This window comes from Sceloporus undulatus, chromosome 4 (genome assembly GCF_019175285.1).
Source record: "Sceloporus undulatus isolate JIND9_A2432 ecotype Alabama chromosome 4, SceUnd_v1.1, whole genome shotgun sequence".
In the NCBI taxonomy this organism is placed as follows: Eukaryota; Metazoa; Chordata; class Lepidosauria; order Squamata; family Phrynosomatidae; genus Sceloporus; species Sceloporus undulatus.
In genome coordinates this window covers 205950563-205971850 of record NC_056525.1, presented here as the reverse complement: position 1 = coordinate 205971850, position 21288 = coordinate 205950563, and the positions used below count along the sequence as shown (strand labels likewise).

At 38.4% G+C, this 21288-nt stretch overlaps 1 protein-coding gene across 1 annotated transcript in view; it reads right to left on the bottom strand.

The window, feature by feature from the left end:
* Positions 1-21288, bottom strand: part of C4H8orf34 (chromosome 4 C8orf34 homolog) — a 126311-nt gene that overhangs the window by 10921 nt on the left and 94102 nt on the right. The window contains exons 8-10 of the mRNA XM_042464446.1: positions 19240-19307; positions 4077-4197; positions 285-787 (exon numbers count right to left, since the gene is read on the bottom strand). Of these exons, the coding sequence (XP_042320380.1) occupies positions 285-787; positions 4077-4197; positions 19240-19307 (692 nt within the window). The remainder of the gene's footprint in view (positions 1-284; positions 788-4076; positions 4198-19239; positions 19308-21288) is intronic.

Here is a 21288-nt window from a genome sequence, read left to right as displayed (position 1 = left end):
CATAACAGACTTTCTATGAAGAAAGAACTGTAAATTTCAAGATAAAACACGAGACCAACAATCTTGAATGAAATTAAACAGGACTACAAAAAAGTAGGCTTTGGGTTCTGTGAGCATGTTGTCATAAATTAAATTATAATATCTATATAAATTCACTGACAGAATTATCTGTTAAGTTTTTGCTTTTAATTAATCTTATATAAGGTAATGTGGAACAATGCTTAACTGTAAATACCTAAACACAAATGGGAATTAAGCTTTATAGATATTTTTTTTAAACTTACTTCAGACAAGCTGCTTCGTTGAGTGACATTTCCTAGAGCGTCTCCAGTTGTTTCAAGGAGCCCTGTGTGAGTGGTGACGGTCCTCCCAAGTTGGTTCTTTGATATCAAAGACCGGCTTCTTTGCATACTAATAATTCCTTCCTTGTTTCCTTGGTTGCTAGGGGAAAGAGGTCTTTGTAGTAAAGCATTTGGGGTTGCAGCCCTGTTTGCTGGATTTGGCAGCACAGAAGATCTGGTTGTCTGTGTACTGGGAGATTGAGGCCTACTGGTTGTGACACTGGAGACCTGTAGTCTATTGTTAATGGGTAATGGTGGTGATTTGTTTCTTTGAAGCTGAAGCTGAATATCTTTCCCAGTAAGAATTGGCACTTGAGGTCCTGCATCCTGGCTTGGTGTAACTTTAAAATTTCCTTGATGATCTAATGCAACTAAATTAGTTTGTGGGTTACTCATATTCCTTGACAGTCTTCCTTCTTCCCACAGTGCTAGGTCCTTTGCAATGTCTGCACACAGATACAAAAAAGCAATATAACAGGGGATGGAGAAAAGGGCATGGATCACCCTATATCACATATGACATATATTTATTCTACTCCAAGCTCATTTTTTCTCATTCTAGGAAGTACAGTTTCTATCATGCTGCACTAAGTAAGCAGCTTCTAGTCCACTGCTTCTAGTCCACTGCTTCTAGTCTCACCAACATTTTTGGTGCTGGGAACCTTCTACAAGTGAACTTATTTTGAAACCCATATAAACAATCCAGCATGGGAAAAATTATGCATGAGATACCTTGGGCCTCTTTCTGGGAGAAAGGTGGCATAAACATTAAATAAATGAAATTAATTAATTAACTAATTAATTAACAGTGAAGCAAATGGTGTCTTTATTCAGCTTTTCTGAACACTGTCAGTTGCAGTATCAAGATATGCTAAAATGTTCCCATAAATTTACAGCGCTTTATAAATAAAGGTTAATAAGGTTAATAGAATCGCTATCCTAGAATCAACATATGTCAATACACTCCTAAGGGAAATTCTGAAAATTTACATTTACAGCCTGGAGAAATATCTTATAAAAGTTAATGCCATTCTACTGTGCATTCATCGTGGAATAGCCTTGTTAGAGAAACATTTAACTTTTAATAATATTTTCAGCTATGTGAAAAAGTTCAGTTGCTCTGGGATCCAGGATTTACTGACCCAGGATATCTCACTATTGGCGGCATCCCATTAGGCCAAAAAGCTGTAGATAGAAGACGAAATTCTAAAACAGCAGGCATGTCTTAAAATGTCACTTTTGGTTATTGCTCCGCTTAATCTCTGATAAATCAGTTGTTTGAAAACAAGATGTTCAAACATACAGTGCACCCACATCATACGTGGGTGCATTATACGCTGCTTTCAGCATATGCTCAAAGCAGCATCAGAAGAAGTGGAGCCATACGCTGAAAGAACAATTGCGTGCATGTGCTGCCACCGTCCCACGCTGCTGCGAGCACGAGCCCCATTACTTGTAATGGGGCTCGGGCATACATGCTATTTCTTTTACGTGGGGAGGTCCGGAACGGATCCCCCACATAAAAGAAGGGTGCACTGTATTTTATTTTTGAAAGGTATGATATTTTTGAAGGGCATGCATATACTTAGCAAGACCTTAAACGGCTTAATTTCTGAGCAAGCCAGTATTTTGTTATTGGAAAGTCCCATAATGGTTTATACTATACATTGATTTAATAGGCATCTTTAATTTAATAAAAGTCAAGAATAGGAATTTCTTATTGCTTCTTTATTCTTGAAATAATCTAATTGAAAGAATGCCCTTATCAAAGGGCTTATTTTCACTATAAAATGTTTAGTGATTTTTTTTGGGAGGAAGGAGGGAATCAATATGCATCATTTTGGAATTTGTAGAATATCTGTTGAAATCTTTTGTATTAATACATGAGAATGTGGATAACTTAACCCAAATGTGGAATGAGTTCTTTTACAATTAAAAACTGTGTTTTTGCAAAATGATTGAGCTAAGAGCAAAAGGTATGTTTGATATATGGTATGCAATCTATATGTCTCAAGGAGATTCAGAAAACATTGTAATTTTGGCCCAAGTTCAGTTCTCTGCAAGAATATATTGATTCAGCCAATAAGCAAAGCATTTAAATCACTTCTCCACAGTTGATCTACAGATATTCCACTACAAAATTGTTTACATTCATTCAGGATAGAATACATTTGTCCATTTTCAATATCAATTTCCCTAATCCATACAAAAGTCTCAAGATAGAATGGTGCCATAACTATTCATCTAGCAAAATTTGATGTTTTGACTGTTTAAAGACAAAGGCTGAAATCCTGCACTGGCTGATGTACCTATGTCTCCTATAGCTATATCTCCCAATGCTTCCCCTCAAAACAATTCCCAAATATGGATATTTCCATTTTGGTGGAGAGGAGGGAATAAATGGAGACCCAGCCAGTTCTCTTCTTGTAGCTGGAGATACTATGATGGGTATCTGTCATAGCACATCCAGATTGAGGAAGAGAGCTGGATACATCTTTGTTCATATCCCGCTGCCCCCATTCTTTGACAACACAGAAATAGGTGTATTGGGGAGAGGGGCTGTGCTACTGGAAATGTGGGGATTGGGGGGGGGGGGCATAAAAGTGAATTCCAGTGCCAAAATGACCAATGACCATTAGTACTGTAATAATGGGACAGGATGCCAGCCACTATTATCAGCATTATGTGCATGAAAGTAAATACAAACAACACAATATCCACTGGCAATCTTATTAACATAAAGTGATCATAAAGGGCCTACATGAATAAAAAGGGAAACTCATAGGGATCCTTAAAAAAATTCTTGACATTTTAAAATAAAGACAAGTATGGTTTCATGACATAATTGGTGGCACGATCACTTATTATCAAACCCTATCATGGCATACAATGTGATTTCCATTGCTTTCTACTCTTCTACCTGATTGCCAAGGTACTATTTAAACATCAAAGGCTTTTGGGCTCAGTGTCTCCATGAGCAGAAGCAGAAATGGAGAAGGGTGGCAGTGGGATGAGATGCAGAGAAAGTGGGGAAGTGCAACAGTATTGGAATGATTCTGAAGCATTCTCATACTGAGAACATTGGAGTGGATTAAGCTCAGCAGGTGAATAGAACCTCAATTCCACATTTAGAAGTTGTATAGTACATTGGAGAACATATAGTGAATGGGTTTGAATGTATTCTGTTCTGAAATTCGTTATCAAAGAGGCTTTGCCATGTTGCAATAAGTATTTTATTACTTTATGGACTTAAATTTGTGACTTTCATAATTAAAACTATGCTTAAATAATTACTGAAAGACAAAGCACCTAGGTATTATTTTTAAACTGTAAAAACAAAGTTGTTTCAGGTTGTTATTTTTTAATCTCAGGGTTAGCTGGAGTCATCTACAAATGTACCTAAAGTAATAACAATAACAATAATTTATTAACACTGAAATGCTACAAAGCATTTATTAACACTGAAATGCTACAAATACATACATTGGCTAATAAAATAAATAAGTTGGCTAAATACATGCCATGCACTGTCTAATTTACATGCCCATCTTAAAATGAATATTTAAATAATATTTTAATATCAAAGTACCACAGAAAGGAATTTTAAAAAATTAAAATAGGTCCTTGTTGTCCTATTCGCCCAAACATTTTACTTGTTGTTTATTAGATGAGTATTTCCTGCAACTAGCTTATATGCATGTCCTAGTGGTTTTTTGCCACAATAACAATACTAACCAGCCAGATGTTTTTCCATGGTTTGCAGTTCTTTTGCAGCCAAAGAATCTTTCAACAGTTTCTGGGTTGGAGAATCACCACTGCTGGAACCCATAACATCTAGATCCCAAACTGGTTGAGTCTAGTGTGATTAAAAACAAGGGAGAGTGCACTAAAATATTTTGTTTACTTTTACAATTATAAAAGAAATAAAAAACCTGAAATCTCAAATGACACTTTAATTAAATAACCAAGAGTGTATGCCGCTGCCTGTGTGTGTGTTGGCACCAGCTAAGGCAACACATTGGACCAACACCTGAAACCTGTGTGATTCTATTGACTTCATTGAGAGTGTTTTCAGCTTAAATCAACATTAAATTGGCCTCAGTATCTATATAATTCATTGCCCCTGGGACAAAGCAGCACTTTCATTATGGCGTGTCATTGAATTAATGAATGAATGAATGAATGAATGAATAAATAAATAAATAAATAAATACTTCTTTCAGATAGATCTAGTCATGACACCATTACTACACTTTAGAAGGGCTGTTGGCAAAGAAAACACTTGTTCAGCCATTTTGCTATAAATATAAGTAATTTCAGAATTACTTATATTTTTCGAACTTAGTCAACTGAGGCGGGTTACAAACGGCCCTCAAGGGGCCGTTTTCCCGCCGCCGCCATTCGCTGCGTAGGGAAGCCCCAGCTGCCAGACCACGAGGCTTCCCCGCGCAGCAAAAAAGGAGCGGCGAAATGCCACTCCTTTTTGGAACGCGGAAGTGGCGCCACGAGGGGTGGAGTGCGTCATCGCGATGTCACTTCCGCCGCGACACGTCTGGACGCACAGCGTCCAATACGTCAACATGGCGGCGCCCATGTGGATGGGCACCGCAAAAAAGTACGCGCTCCGCGCGTACTGGGAGGAAGGGCTGTCAGGAAGGTAAGAACCTTCCTAACCCTAATACGGCCCTTCCTAACCCTAGTACGCGCGGAGCGCGTACTTTATGGTGGTTTGTAACCCGCCTGAGTTTTACAAATTGTTTTTAAAAATAAACTTGGTAGTTTCTTTATTTATTCAATGGAGATAATAAAAAATATGACTAGCTGTAGAAAATCAGGTCATGAAAAGAATTAGCCTGGATGTTAACTCATCATTAATCCATAATTCCATCCATCCATCCATCCATCCATCCATCCATCCATCTAGCCAGCCAGCCGGCCGGCCAGCCAGCCATGGCTTCTCTGCATTGGGAAAAATATAATAAAAACCTATTTGGTGATGAACTTCACAGTAAGTATCTTTTAGAGAAAATGTTATATACACTTACATGGATGTAAGGCTTCTTTAATTAACTCAGATCAGGTCCTGAGTTAACATGCATAAGATAAGGCCGCACAAATATCTTGACAGTTTTAAAGCATCTTATACAATTTAGACTACAGGACACTTAAAGTATTATCAAGGGTGCATGTATATAATTGTGTACTTCTACAAACTATTTTTAAAAGCCCCTTGTTTATCTATAAACACATAGCCTGTTTTGTTTATAAAGAAATGTCTCAACTGTGATACTCCACATTAGTAAAGGAAAGAACAGCAAGCTCTATTGAAATCAACTCTAAAAGTTGCTTAAAGGTTTTATCTGGCATATTTCCTTACTAATGGAGAATCTGGAATGGAAGCATTCCAACTGACTTTACAAAATATGTTCTTACCACAGAATCAATTTCATTTTTGTTTCTACATCTAGCATTGTATCCTCCGGTTTATGAAAGTTATGTAGATGAGGCAGCTGGAATAAACTGGTATAATTTAGTAACACTCTCTGAGTCTGCAAAGACATATTGTCATTATAACATCTGAAGAAGAATTAGCCTCACTGACACACCAATGGAGTGGCCAGAGCAAGTGGAAAATATTCCTGTGGCCCTTGTATCTAGAGAACACAGCTTCATGTCTGAAAATTTTGTCATCTTAATTCCATGGCCAAATAGTTTTGTGTAGAAGTTTTGTGTATAAAAATTATTCAATTTACATGTCCAAACCAACTAGCTGGTTCCCTTTCTTTCTCAAGTATTTGATTAGACGAGACATGTGCTCCAACCTGGAGAACCAAAGTTTACACCTGCTTGGCCCCTTGGAAGAATAAAAAGAAGCACAGCCAGCAGGAGCTTGAAACTGAGAAAGCAACTGAAGACTGATTATAACCTCTTGTTCCTTAAGCCCAATGTTCCTGAATAAGCCTGCTGTTTCAAATAAACTCAGCTGTGAATGTCAAGGATGTAAAATCAGTGTCATTAAATGAATTGCAAGAATTCAAGTTCCTGCAGTGATGTCCAAACACCGGCATTCATACAATCAAGACCTACTCTTTCAGGATTCCAATTTTGGCAGACATGCCATCTGTAAGATTTTATACCGAACAGCCTATAGAAACCAGGAATAGTCTGGCTTGAAGGAGGCAAAGGATTGTAAATTTGGCACTTTTACAGGAGGGTTTTTTTAAAAAAGCAGCAATAGGGAAAGATGGAAAGCAGGAATTTCCTACCATGAGGCCAAATTATGTCACAGACCATAAGTGTGAGTGATGCTGCTGCTGCTGTTTCCTTTAATTAGAGGATAAGTGTCAGGAATTTAAGATTGCTGGTGTAAACAGATTGCTGGCATTGGAGAGGACACTATAGCAAGTGAGGAAAGGGAGATGTACAAGTGACACATGAATATCTGCGTTCCATTCTTGCTGTATAATGTACAAGATGAATATTATTTCATACCACACTCTTGATGAGACATGAGAATCAAAACTGCAACTGCTATTAATACAGCTTTCTGCATTACACCAGCACAAAAGGCAGATGCGTGATTCACTCATCAAGTTTTGTTTTATCATATATAAAGCTGTCAGAACTACCAACTGTGCATACTATCCAGAATGCTTTCTAAAAGACATGTAGTATTCTGAGAACTCTCTACCTTCTAAGTCTACATAGTCACAGAGGTGGATCTCTTCAGTCTCTCTGAGTTATTACTGAAATTAGAGATACAGACTGTGAAACTTCAAAGCCTTGTTCAGTTTTCCTTCTTTGTGCTGCATCTGTTTACCTTCATGGCTGAATCTTGAGCTGGTAGATTACACAGAGCAATGCAATAGAGATGCCCAACTACTGAAAATCTGACTCCACAGTGACATCTGGTGACAAAAACAAGCTTCTCTAGCTACAGCAGCTATTGTATTATTGAGGCTTCTGCGGCAGCCATCAAGTTAATAGTACAATGAAAGTGATGCCAACTATATCTGTAATGACTCTATATGTTTCTTTCTGGGAACATTTACATATTTGTGAGTGTTCCTCCCATACAGCAAATATATATCCCTACGTCAGGTCATGTCCATTCACTTGACTTAGTGTGAATGAAAATTACACAATGCTTTCCAAAATAAGAAAGAGAATTCTAGTAATGTATACGAACAGGTATTTGATATAACTGTGTGTTATTTTATCTGATGTATTTGTTTACTTTGTACGTTTATATGTCTCATTCCCAATGTTTCCCATTCCTTTTGTTTGATATGTTAAATCTAAAATCTAACAAAGAAAGAAAGAAAGAAAGAAAGAGAAAGAGAGGAAACTGTGTAGATATTGTATAGAGAAGCTTTTGCATCCCCAGTTCCTCCTGTCTACTTTTGTTCTCCTGCTTATGGTGGCAGGGAGAAGTAAAAAGATAGGATACTATGTTTTTGATGTCTCTTTGCTCTTCTATCTTATTTGGCCAGCATAACGTTGATCCTCCAATCCCTCTGCCGGAGACTTACCCCACATCCTTAATACATTACAAACTTCCTTTCCAACAATGAATATTAGCATAGCTAGTTTTCAAAGTTATAAACATTACATTTTCCCCAGGATCCCTCAGAGGCCAGGTTGGCTGGGATGTTCTGGGAGTTGTAGTCGCCAAGAGTAGTTTGATTTCTCTAAAGACCTTCCAGTCATTATGACTGCGATCATAGCCACGGACATCTTTTATGCATTTGGCTCATGTAGACATTTGTGATTGTTCCAACATTCCCTAATAATACAGGATGACAAGACAATTAGGAATGATATCTATTCTCATGCCAAGAATGTTTTTACTACAATTTATGAAGTGTCCGTGTCCGTGTGTGTCCGTGTGTGTGTGTACAAACACACACAAAATGTATGGTGTTCATTAACAAGGATTTTACACTTTTCAGACAAAGGGATTTATTAAAACATTGTCTGTGTTACTTTTGGAGTGGACTTTTAACCACACTCACCTAACTCTGAACTGAGGCAAGGCCTCAGTTATCACAGCAGTGGAAAACTGTTAAAGCAATACATTTGATATGTACTTGCCAGCAGCTGAGGTCAGCCATATGTCAATGTTCAAAAGTTGTTTCCCCATGTCTTCATTATTTTTTCACTTACATCGTATTTATTTTTGTCTTTACTCAGGTTACTACAGACAAATTCATCCTGGCATGAAACATTTATAAAAATAAAAACCTCAAATTCAATCCATACATTAACTAGTTCCATACATTTTTGGAAAAATACTGTAATTAGGAATGGATGAGGGAAAGACATATGACTTAATACTAATGTCTTTAAAAAACAAAAATAAAAACTGGTATCACTTTCGTCTAACTGAAACAGCACAATCAATCTGGCATATTTAGGAGGAAAAAACCCAACACAGCAAAAATATTAACCAATTCAGAAGCCCAGATTCATAGGTTCAATTAGGTTCTCCATAGGTGTTTGAATCTGCACAACAGCACTTAGAACTTATCAACTCCTAAGAAATCAGTATACTAAAGGGCAAAACCTTGTTATCTTTACACTAGTAGCTTGGCCCTTTCCACTTATAAATGGTTATACATTTTTAGTTTTAAATGGTTCTATACTGCAAATGAATAACTGAGTGGAGTAGTTACTAAACATTACGAAGAATTTTCTCACAGTAAGATCTGTTTAACAGTGGAACACACTCCCTCAGAGTGTGGTGCAGTCTCCTTCTTTGGAGGTTTTTAAACAGAAGCTGGGTAGCCATCTGTTGAGGGTGCTTTGATTCTGTGTTCCTGGCAGACAGGTAATTGGACAGCATAGCCCTTGTGGTCTCTTAGAACTCTATTATTCTAGTTCTGGTTCCCTCAGGACCCTGTATCAGTAGTTCCCAAACTTTGGTCCTCCAGATAATTTGAACTTCAGCTCCCAGAATTCCTGATTGTTGGCCAAACTGGCTGGGGCTTCTGGGAATTGAAGACCAAAAAACAAAACAAAAAAAACACCAACCCTGGAGAACCAAAGAATTGGACTCACCACCCAGTACAAACCTGAGTTTGCCACGCTGAGCAAGGAGATGAATGATTTCTGCTGTGGTAAAATAAAAAGAAGTGCTCTGTTCATCACACGCATAAGGCTGTCAAGCCTTTCATTAACTAAGAGCAGAGGGGACTTGTGGCTCTGATGTCAGTAGGACCATGACTGGCTTTAGTCCAAAATTTAAAGGAACTGTCTGAAGTGCTGCATCCTGTCTTCAAAATAAATTTGGCACTTTTAAAGTGCCTTTAAAGATTAAACTAAAACCACCAGCTTCCACTAATAATAATAATAATAATAATAATAATAATAATAATAAAATTTATTTGTATCCTGCCCCTCTGAAAACAATTGGGGCAACTAACAAGTTAAAAATATACAACATATCAAATCCCTGATACCCTCCCCCCCTTAAAAAGGTATTAAATCTAACAAAGAATTAAAACCATATAGGTTAAAACTGACCGAAGGGTCAAACAACAAAACAATACAACAGAACAACAGAACAATAATCAATACAACAGTGATCAATGGGAGCAGCAGTATCTCTTTATGGGAGCTTCCTGAGGCCGGGTTGACTATTCTGGAAAGGCCTGCCGGAAGAGATCCGTCTTAACAGCCTTTTTAAAGCTGTCTAAGGATGTAAGTAGACGGATCTCATCCAGCAGGCTGTTCCACAGTCTGGGGGCGACGATGGAAAATGCCCTCTGGGAGGTAGCCGAGAGCCTAGACTTTTGTGGCTGAAGTAGGCCTCTCCCAGAGGAGCGGAGTGTGCAGGGAGGATTGTAGGGGAGAAGGTGGTCCCGAAGATAGTTTGGACCCAAGCCATTTAGGGCTTTAAAAGTGATAACCAACACCTTGTACTGGGCCCGGAAACTAATAGGCAGCCAGTGGAGGGACTTTAGGATCAGAGTAATATGTTCTCTCCTAGATGTTCCGGAAATTACTCTGGCTGCCATATTCTGTACTAGTTGCAGTTTCTGGACCAAGTACGAGGATAGCCCCATGTAGAGCGCATTACAGAAATCTAGACGTGAGGTTACCAGCACGTGAACAACAGTCTCAAGATCCTTTACTTCCAGGAAAAGGCGCAGCTGGTGTATCAGCCGAAGCTGATAACAAGCTCTCTTGACTGTCGCATTTACCTGATTTGACATCAGGAGCGACGAATCAAGGAGCACCCCCAGACTGCGAACACAGTCCTTGATGGAGAGTGTGACCCCGCCTAGGATGGAGGATGCAATCCAATTCCTGGTTTCGGGGACACTACTGTGAGCACCTCCATTTTGTCTGGATTCAGTCTTGCCAAGAGTTATGATTGCCATCCACCATGAGTATCAGAAACATGATAACTTTATATACCAGCACTGAGGACCATGAACCACAGGGTGGTACCTATGCTGTTTATGAGATTCCAATAGGAAACTGGGCTACTACTGTGGGAATAGACAGGCCTGTTCATAAGAGCAGGGCTCTTTTGTTCTGACATACTGGTTCCATCCCTGGCTTTAATGTAATTTTTCAAAAGCAAAGTTTACACACATAGGCCAACAGAAACATGCAACATTATCAGAAATATGCAGCATTATCTCCACATGCAAAAGTAAACATTTTTATGCTATACAACACAAGACCCCGAACAATGGAAGCAAGCTACAGGAAAAGAGATTCCACCTCAACATTAGGAGGAACTTCCTGACAGTAAGGACTGTTCCACAGTGGAATATGCTGCCTTGGAGAGTGGTGGAGTCTTCTTCCTTGGAGGTCTTTAAACAGAGGCTGGATGGCCATCTGTCAGGGATGTTTTGACTGAGAATTTCTGAATAGCAGGGCATTGGACTGGATGGTCCTCGTGGTCTCTTCCAACTCTATTATTCTATGTTTCAATGATTTATGATTGTGTAACCAAATTAGCAGCCAGCTGTCCATATCTGTGGGGTTTGGTTCCCTCTCCAGGTGGATGCAAAATATAGCAGGATCTCAAGTCCTTATAAGACTATGGATGGCAACGTGCTCACATCTGTGTGGCTGTGTCCATGTGCTACCATTAATGTATACGGGGTGAGGCTCACCATGGATGCTCAAAACCATAGATAGCTAGCCTGCTGATACGGCAGGCAGGCTGCACTGCCACCAGTTTCAGCAGGGACAGACAATTATGCACTAACCAAGAAGGAGAGTGGTGAATGTAGTGTCACTTTAAATGCATATTTGCATACTTGACCAATGCATGTGGATCTCTGCTTCTGCAAACTTGGAGCTGTGTGGATCAAACTTGAGCTGTGTGAGACTCAAAAAGAAGTTTTTTGGATCAGAAGAGTTCAGACAGGTGTTCTTACGGCTACTAAAACTGTCAATGAAATCTAGGTCAGACACCCTTTGAAACAGGAACAGGACTTCCCTTTTCTCTCATTGAAATGGCACTCCTCTTTCATGCACTTATTTTGTTTTATTATTCTGTATGTCATAACTGAAATACTGGCTTTATTGCTTTGGGGGGAAAGAGGAGCTCTTAATCCAAGAGCCTAGAGTCAATCTGTGGAGGAATCTGAACTTGGTTTATTGGCTTTCCTGTCATAATAATAATATGCCTGTCTTCAATGTTATATATTGCACGGATGATGCACAGAGTAGTATTACCACAGGAGGAATCTGAAGAGATGAAAAAGTAGCTCTTCTCTTGTATTTGGACTCTGAACCCGTGCTCCCCAGAAATAAATAAAAATAGCATAATAAACCAGCAACTTTTGGGAATATAGATCCTTATATCTTTCATAGGATCAATCCTCCTTCTGTATATAATCACCCCCACTAAAGATTTTTGAAACACACGGTCTCTTACCATTTTTATATGAGAAGAAAAAACAAATTTTGTACAGGTATTAAATGATCTTGTGTAATCAAAAAAAAAAAGTATCTCAGAGTAGATGTATACATGTAGCACCAGCACACCTCTGATTTTGAGGTTCTCAGATGATAACAGCACACAGCTTGTAAAGGGATTTATGCCAGACTAAAAAAATTTAAAAGAGGAAATAAGCAATAGATGGTAAGCATAATAGACGGCATCATTCCATTTAACAATACATTCCTGTCAGAATTAAATATAGTTAAACTGGATGAATGAGCTTTTAATTTTTGCATATTTCCCATTGGTTTTATGAAATAATTCTGCAACCAAGAAAACTCTTCACAAGTCTTTAATAAGCAGATGAGCAATTCCATCTAATCAATTTGAAATGGAACTGTTTGTACAGTAATCTCAGATATGGTGAAATATTTTACATGATACAATGAATATGACCAAGGAGGTTCTAAAAAGTCTAATTCCTGTCTGAGCAACTAATAAAATATTCTGTACCCAGAGTTCTTCTTATTACTCATTTTCAGAGTTCACCATTCAGTCTTTTTGCTCCATGATCTGTTCATTCACATGTTGTGAGCCAGTCTTTTTTAAAAATGTAATCTAAAAATAATAATCCTCCTCAGAGCTTTGTTGCAATATTGGCAGCTATTTTTAATCTCTATGCCCAATGTCTGTTCTACTTGAAAAGCCATGTAATTGAAATTACAAGCTTTCTGCTCTGTATGGCAGGCAGCATGCCAGTTCCTTTCTTACATAAAAAAAACATACTGTGCTGGTCTTTCCAAACTATGATTCAAGCTAATGCAGGCAGAAAAGTCTCCACAACTGCATGCACCATTGTAATGCAGGTAGAACATTGTTACATGTTTTTAACAACTGTAATTTGGAAGATAAAAATCTTGGTGTGTCCCCCCCCCCAAAAAAAATTCCTTGCTTTATGAAAAATTGCATGGGTATATAAAGGGATAACTAACACAAAGACTAATTGACTTTTGAGTTCATGAATGTCACTCTTTGAGTTTATGAATGTCACTCTGAGAATCCTCCAGTCCACCTGGATATTTGCACTTGCTAGCTGGTTGATTCTGGGAACTGTAATATAAAAAGTTATTTTCCAAGCTCTGATACAAACACATCTCTGTTTGGTAGATTATCCCTTCCTTCAAACACTCCTCTAAGCCCATGTTCTCTGTCTAACTTATGGGTTAGACTTTTAATCCCCATCTTCAATTAGACCTAAACTGCTGAACCTAAGGGCATGTTTTCTCACATTCATTTCATTTTCCCCAGATTACATATAATTAAAATTCTCTAACCAATTATAAAGATTAGATCCAACATATTAAGTAATGGTTAAGAATAACCATACAATACACAATACAGTACAATCAGCAAATAAGCAGCATCTCATTCAGGGGCATGTCAGTCATGATCTCTAGTGAGGGTGCCAATCGGTTGTCCTCAGGAAGGCTGTTCCACAGTCTCGGAGCCCTTATTGAAAAGGCTCTTTGTGAAGTGGAAGCATATTTGGGATTCGTAGTTTCCAATAAATTCTTGCCCAATGTTCTAAGGATGCGGGGTGGATTGTATGGGGAGAGGCAGTCCAGCAAGTAACTCGGACCTGAGCCATATAGGGCTTTATAGGTCATAACCAACACCTTGTATTGTGCCCAGAAGCTAATAGGGAGCCAGTGAAGATCTTTCAAAATAGGTGTTAGATGGTCAAACCTAGAAGAACCGGTGACCAGTCTGGCTGCCATATTTTGTACTAATTGAAGCTTCCAAATTTGGTACAAGGGTAGCTCCATGTAGAGCACATTACCGAAGTCTAGACGAGAGGTTACCAGTGCATGTACCACTATTTCAAGGTCCCTTCGGTCCAGGTAGGGTCGCAGTCGGCGTATCAACCAAAGTTGATAGCAAGCACTTCTGGCCGTCACATCTACTTGAGATGTCAATTGCAGGGACGAATCCAGAAGTACTCCTAGACTGTGAACTTCATCTTTCGTGGGAAGTGTGACCCCATCAAGGACGGGTTGACAAATTTCCTTCTTTGAACCTTGGGAGCCTATCACTAGTACTTCCGTTTTCTCTGGATTCAGTCTGAGTTTGTTTTCCCTCATCCAGCCCATTACCACCTTCAAGCAGGCATTCAGAGAAGAGATGACGTCCTTAGACACTGTGTCGGTCAGAGACATAGAGAACCATATTTGAGTGTCATCAGCATACTGGTAACACCTCACCCCATATCTCTGGATGATCTCTCCCAGCGGTTTCATGTAAATGTTAAACAGCATGGGGATAAAATAGCTCCTTGAGGGACACCAGATGTCAGTTCCCTCCTACAGGAGCAAGCATCCTCCAGCTTCACCATCTGGGATCTACCCGAGAGGTAGGAATGGAACCAATGGAGTGCAGTGCCTCCGATTTCTAACTCTCTCAGGCGTTCCAGAAGGATACTGTGGCCGACGGTATCGAAAGCCGCTGAGATGTCCAAGAGCACCAACAAGGTCACACTTCCCCTGTCGGTGCTCAGACAGAGATCATCGACTAAGGCGACCATGGCTGTCTTAGCTCCATAGCCTGCTCTGAAGCCAGTTTGAAATGGGTCCAGATAATCGGTATCATCCAAGACAGATTGGAGTTGGAAGGCAACTGCTCTCTCGATCACCTTGCCCAAAAATTTCTCGCCAGGGGGTCCAGAGAGGGTTTTTTCAGTAGTGGTTTAACCACTGCTAACTTTAATTTAGATGGAAATTTTCCCTCTCGGAAGGCTTCTACTGTCCTTTACTGACTTCAGTGAAATTTAAATGAGGTATAGAGAAGAGATTTTTCTATAGGATTTTTAAGATTGTTTTGTACAAGCAGTTTGAATTGTCAAATGTATACATCAATAAGGATATGCATACAAGAGAAACATCCACATTTAAAAAATTTGCAACCTAATTCACAGCTCAAAAGTAAGTGCATTATTGTTAGAATATTCTGCTTTTTAGGAGATAAAATAAAGGCCCCAATGCATATATAGACCTCCACATTTCCATCCTTTATTCAAGGTCTTGGTCTTTATATATTATATTTGTATCAGATATTTATATCAACTATAAAGTATCAAATAGAGTTCTAAATCTAGAAAAACAAACTGGAAACAATATTTCCCTATCATGTGCCTGTTATTTTCCCTTTTGATATTGAGAATAGCTACATTCTCCTTGATCAGAAGTTGGAAATTAATAATTTTTTTAAAATCAAGAAGAAACACTAGCAAATTATAGGCTTGTTAAATATACTTAAAGTTGTACAGGTAAAATCATGCATGGAGTCAACAGAGGTCAGCTAGATAAACAGATGCCAACTGGGCAAAGTGTGGTCAGTGGGTTGCATGCTGCCTCAAACCTTTTCAGTGTCCCCTCAGAACTATTAATTTTTAAAAGAAAAAAATGACATAACAATTGGCTGTCAAAATGCAGCAGCAAATCACTAAACGCATAGTAGTTAATGATAAATAACACTATAATGGGAAAATGAACTAAAGTCAAATAGGTTATCAAGTTGGGGTGAAAAAGATGGCAGGTCCTTACCGCTGCAGCAACTGCAACCTCATGCCATGCCCCCAACCCTTTCTGCCTTGGGAAAAGGGTCTTTGCTGCTGTGTTGGTGTTTTTTCAGTATTTCTTCGGCACAGTGTGTGTAAGTGTTGCGCCACGAAAACACCATGAATCTGTCACATGTGCGGTCAACCATGCAGCTTCCCAGCAGACTGGGGGCATGCTGCTGTCTGAATGCCACACCTCCAATCCACTGGGAAGCCAGCTCTTTTTGACCATTTGTTTCACTCCTTACTTCCTTTTAGTTCAGTTACAATGATCAATATCATATAACTGATACCATATTAACCAAAGTTAATTTAAGCACATTTAAAGTTCATTTATACTTAAAGGAAACATTAATAATTAAGCAAGCATGGGAGGGTAGTCTTAATCTATTTTTTTTCCATTATTTTATATTTTAAACAAAATTTTAGCCTTTGGACATTTGACAAACTTGAAAAGTGGTTCCCTGCCTGGTACTGTTGTTCATTCCTGCTATAACACTTCTTGATATCACAACATCAGATGGAACAGATGAAAAGCTCACTGCCCCCAACATAACATTCTACACTGAACAACAAATCCAGAAACATGCCCATACTTGGAAATGAGCCAAAATACCAAGGAAAACTGAATCCCGCTGTGATATTTATCATCACCTCCTCCATACCTGTTCTCCAAGTCCCTCTAATTTTATTTCTTCTCTCCTGATTGTTTACAATTTCAGTTTATCTCCTTGTATCTATTCTTTCTTTACAATCAAACACAAAATGAACACTGGTCTTCTCAGTCATACAAAAATACAAAGAATAGCTGAGAGTGATTAACATTTTAAAAGTATTCTCAGTTCTGATACCTTTTTTTACTGAGCAGACTTACTGAACAGAGAAAGGCTACATGTCCAAAGAGAAGCTCCCCAGGAGGCAATCAATTTTCTGTAGAACTATGTCTGAAGTATTAACTATTTCTATTTTACAATGCGCCTGGACCATACGCGGGCACACTATACGCTGCTTCCTGCTTACACAGAAGCCACGCAACAATATAAACAATGCTGCAAATGCCCATGGCACACGTGCTGTGCTGCCACCACATACACATACCTCATTGTTTCCTATGGGGTTCGAGCATACGCGGATTTTCCCTTACACGGGGGGTCTGGAATGGATCCCCCGCATAAGGGGAGGGCCCACAGTATTATTATCTAGTATGAATTCATGTAGTTCTTCTGTAGTCATTATTTTTGTTTTCTTAATATTCAGCTTTAATCCTGCCTTAGCACTTCCTTCTTTTTCTCAGTTGATAGATCAAGAATAATCACTCCTGAACTCCAGAATTTATGACATCACTGTACTTCTGGATCACATCCATTCCAAATGTGATTCCCCCCCCCCCCCGATGTGAATATCTACATTGATTTTTCTAAAGTCTAGAACAAAATCTTTTACTCAATAAATGTAGAAGAAGAAAGCAGTGATAGGCTGAAAACAGTATTCCTCACAGAGTGAAAGAAAGATATTTCATAAAAAACATCCTTCTTCATTCATTAATCTAAGATAAAAATGATTCAAAACAACAAAAATCATGCATACCAATATCACAAATAAAAGATAAAAAGAATGGCAGACATGGTAAAATTGAGGAGGATATAATATTTATGTGCCAACAAGTAAAAAGCAGTGGAGGATAAACATTTTAGCTTATGTCACCCAAAAAACAAAACTGTGTGCCAAAATAGACTTGTCCCAACATTTCAATTTATCTGAAAGGCAGCTACAGCCACACAGGCTCTCCTGAATTAGGCTGGGACTGCAGGCCTTGCAAAAGGAAATTTAGTCCCCATCTTCATTTCCACTTATCTAAATTACTCCTGAAACGATTACCCCCACAACTGAAAACAGGGAGTTTCACTAGTAGTGAGTAACAGCAGCTTGTGGGGAGTGGAATGTGCAAAGCGGCAAAGTGTTTTTCTTTCCCCAGTTCTGCTGCTCTAATCTAATTTGGTATTCCCCTGATGGCTCTGGGAGTCTGATCATAGCTTTCTTTTTCTATTTTGGGTATGGACTGATAAATTGAAAATATAAACAAACAGAAGGGAAACAGAAAAGTCTGATCTTCTCTGTTAGCAACAAAGTAAGTTTGGCATGAGAATCCAGAGTTAAAATGCACTGTAGGTATGAAGGATGCATATTAAAGAACCAGAAATACATTTCTCATGTTCCTTCTAGCTCACCCAGACAGTATGCTTCCAATTCAAATTTTGCAATACACTGCAAAATACGCTTGGATGAACTAAGTGGCTCATGGACAAAGTTCACACACAATTAAGTATTTCTTTGATGCTAACAAGTGTGAGGAAGCTGTTATAAGAATTTGTTTTGATAAAAGAGTGTCAGTACAATTTATTTAAGTTCTTGAAATCAAGGGAGACCCAAATGAGTACAAGATGTGTCATAAAATATAACTGTCTTCATTGTAGTAAAACACCTTGTAGAAAAGAGTACCTGTTCTGAAGAGACTAGCACATACTCTAGTGCTAATAGCAAAATAACAAAAATAGATTAGTTTGCTTAGTATGGCACAGCGGTTTAATGCTAGCACACTATGTTTATGTCATGGAATATTATTAAACATATAATATATACAGTCATCCTCTGTATCCATGGAGTTTTTTTTTTACCAACAGATTCAACAATCCACCACTTGAAAATATTCAAAAAATATAAATTCCAAAAAGCAAACCTTGATTTTGTCATTCTATATAAGAGACACCATTTTACTATGCCATTGTTTTTAATAGGACTTGAGCATCCACAGATCTGGGTGTCCACATTGGGTTCTGGAACCAAACCCTAGTGGATACCAAGGACCAACTGTATATATTAAAAATGAGTATGAACATGACAGGTCAGAATGTTTAAGTACAGTTGATCTCAAATACAGAGTTAAGCAGATGTAGTCTCTATAATTAAAGTGAATTAAAAGATATTATCTTTATCTATAGATGCCCATATATTACATTACTTATTATATGTCAAAAATTTAGCTATAAAAAATTAAGGTCCAGCAATAGTAAAATTAAATTTTAATACATAAGTTCTGATACTTATTCATACTGCATATTACTTTAGTTAATTCTGAAAGTTTGACTCTAATATATACTGAACTCGATTACTATTTTTGTTGAAGGTACACTCCACATCTAAAGGAGAAGGAATATGATATGTAGGCTTGTACTGTATCCTTCAAATGTATGCCAAAAGTAGTACTTCAGATAATTCATCTGGTCAAATTTGTAGTTGATTAACAAGAAAGGATTATTTTTATGCTCTGCAATCATCCATAGTACTCAAGGTAGCATTCATAACGTTGTGGTTCTTACCTGCTTGACTGCTTGGGGTACATTCTCCAATTCATCACTGCTTTCCATTGAGATTTCTGCTCCAAGCACTGATATGATTCAAAACAAACAAATGTTATGTACTGTTTAGGCATTTTATTTATTTGTTTGTGTAAATCATTTATGCATTTTATGTGTTTTTATGTAATTTTGTAAACCACATTGATCTTTTTGGAAATATAAATAAATTGTTGTTGTTGTTGTTGTTGTTAAACAAACAAGTAAAACATTCTTCCAACCAATAAAGAACATTTAAGAGCAACTGTTTGGTAAAGATAAACAGCTTCTTCTTCCATTTTAAAAAAAACTAACCACAGTATCATATTGTGAGTTAGAACTCACAAAACTATAGCTTTTACTATAGTTAATTATACTAAACCATAATTTGAGTATAGCTTGTATTAACTACAGATTAAGGAGATTATCACACAGAGACAGGATAGGGACGTCCTCACTCCCCGTCCTTATCCCATCCTTAATCTGTCTGTGACTGTGATAGCATGAAAGCTTTCAAATTGTAGCACTGATCCCACCATTAACCCGCCATTAAAGTGGCATGGCAGTAACACAAACTTCCCTTAATACAAAATGCTGGCCAATATTGCTTTAATGAAGTTGAGGAGGTCTTCAAACAGAGGCTTGACGGCCATCTGTCAGGGATGCTTTGATTTAGATTTCCTGCATGGCAGGGGGTTGGACTGGATGGCCCTAGCAGTCTCTTCCAACTCTATGATTCAATGATTCTAATAATGGGATCTGTGCGATGTTTGAAATGTTCCCACAATTGTGCTGGAAGGACAGGACAGGAACAGAACAGGATAACCTCCATGTGATAATCGCCCTTGTCAACTACTGTTCATTTAAATCTGGAAGTTGAAGATTCCATTCATGTTCATGCAGCAATGGCAGAGATGGAAAGAGAAGAAAGTGTGTGATTCCTGGTATCACTCAAGTAACTCTGAACTGGATTAAATAGCTGGTCCTGCAGATGCTTTTGGACCATAATTCTGTTAGGAGGAACTTCCTTACAGTAAGGGCTGTTCGACAGTGGAACACACTTCCTCAGAGTGTAGTGAAGTCTCCCTCCTTGGAGGTATTTAAACAGAGGCTGGATGGCCATCTGTTGGGAATGCTTTGTTTGAGATTTCCTGCATAGCAGGGGGTTGGACTGGATGGCCTGTGCGGTCTCTTCCAACTCTATGATTCTGAGATAGCCCTTTCAGATATCATGACTGTGATATCTGAAAGAAATCCTAAAGGTCTGTGATACTACATGTCCAAAGAGTTCTGGGAATATACTATTCCCTACAAGATTCATGTAGGCCTTTGGGCTACAGCCATTTCTGAATTCCTCAAAGCTATATTAATGGTCTGCTAGTGATCTTGTATCCTTGTTAATAATCACGAGCAGAAAAATCTTTCTGTTCTTTTGTAGCACTGTATTACTGTTGACAACTTAAAACAACTTAAGATTTCAGCTTTGTCTGATAAATGTTAACATATGTTGAAATGAGTTTACAATGGATGTACTTCCTTGAATTATTCTTATCTAAGAAATTTGCAAAAATATTATTGTTCTGTGTATGTTGACATGGCCTCTCCCTCGCCCTTTTTCTTTTCCATCCCAGTCTTGACAGACATGTGTTACTTGTGTGGATGTTTGTCATTGAAAACTGCTGGTGAATTTTCCACAGATAATGAAATGGCCTGGTAAATATGCAATTTCCCATTTCAGGTGTGGTGCAGGAGAAGAATTCTGCCAAAACTCTGAGCTGCCAAAAGGACAAATAAATGGATATTAGAGCAAATCAGGCTTGAGCTCTCCCTGGAAGCCAACATAATTAAACTGAGACTGTTGTACTTTGGGAATACCAGGAGAAAACATGACTTGCTAGAAAAGACAATAGTGTGGTGGAAGGCAGTAGAAAAAAAGGAAGTAGTAAAAAAAGCAAGACTGCATTTCAGCCAAGGAAGCCACAGCCCTGAGTTTGCAAGACCTAAGTGGGCCTGTTGATGACAGGGTGGCTTGGA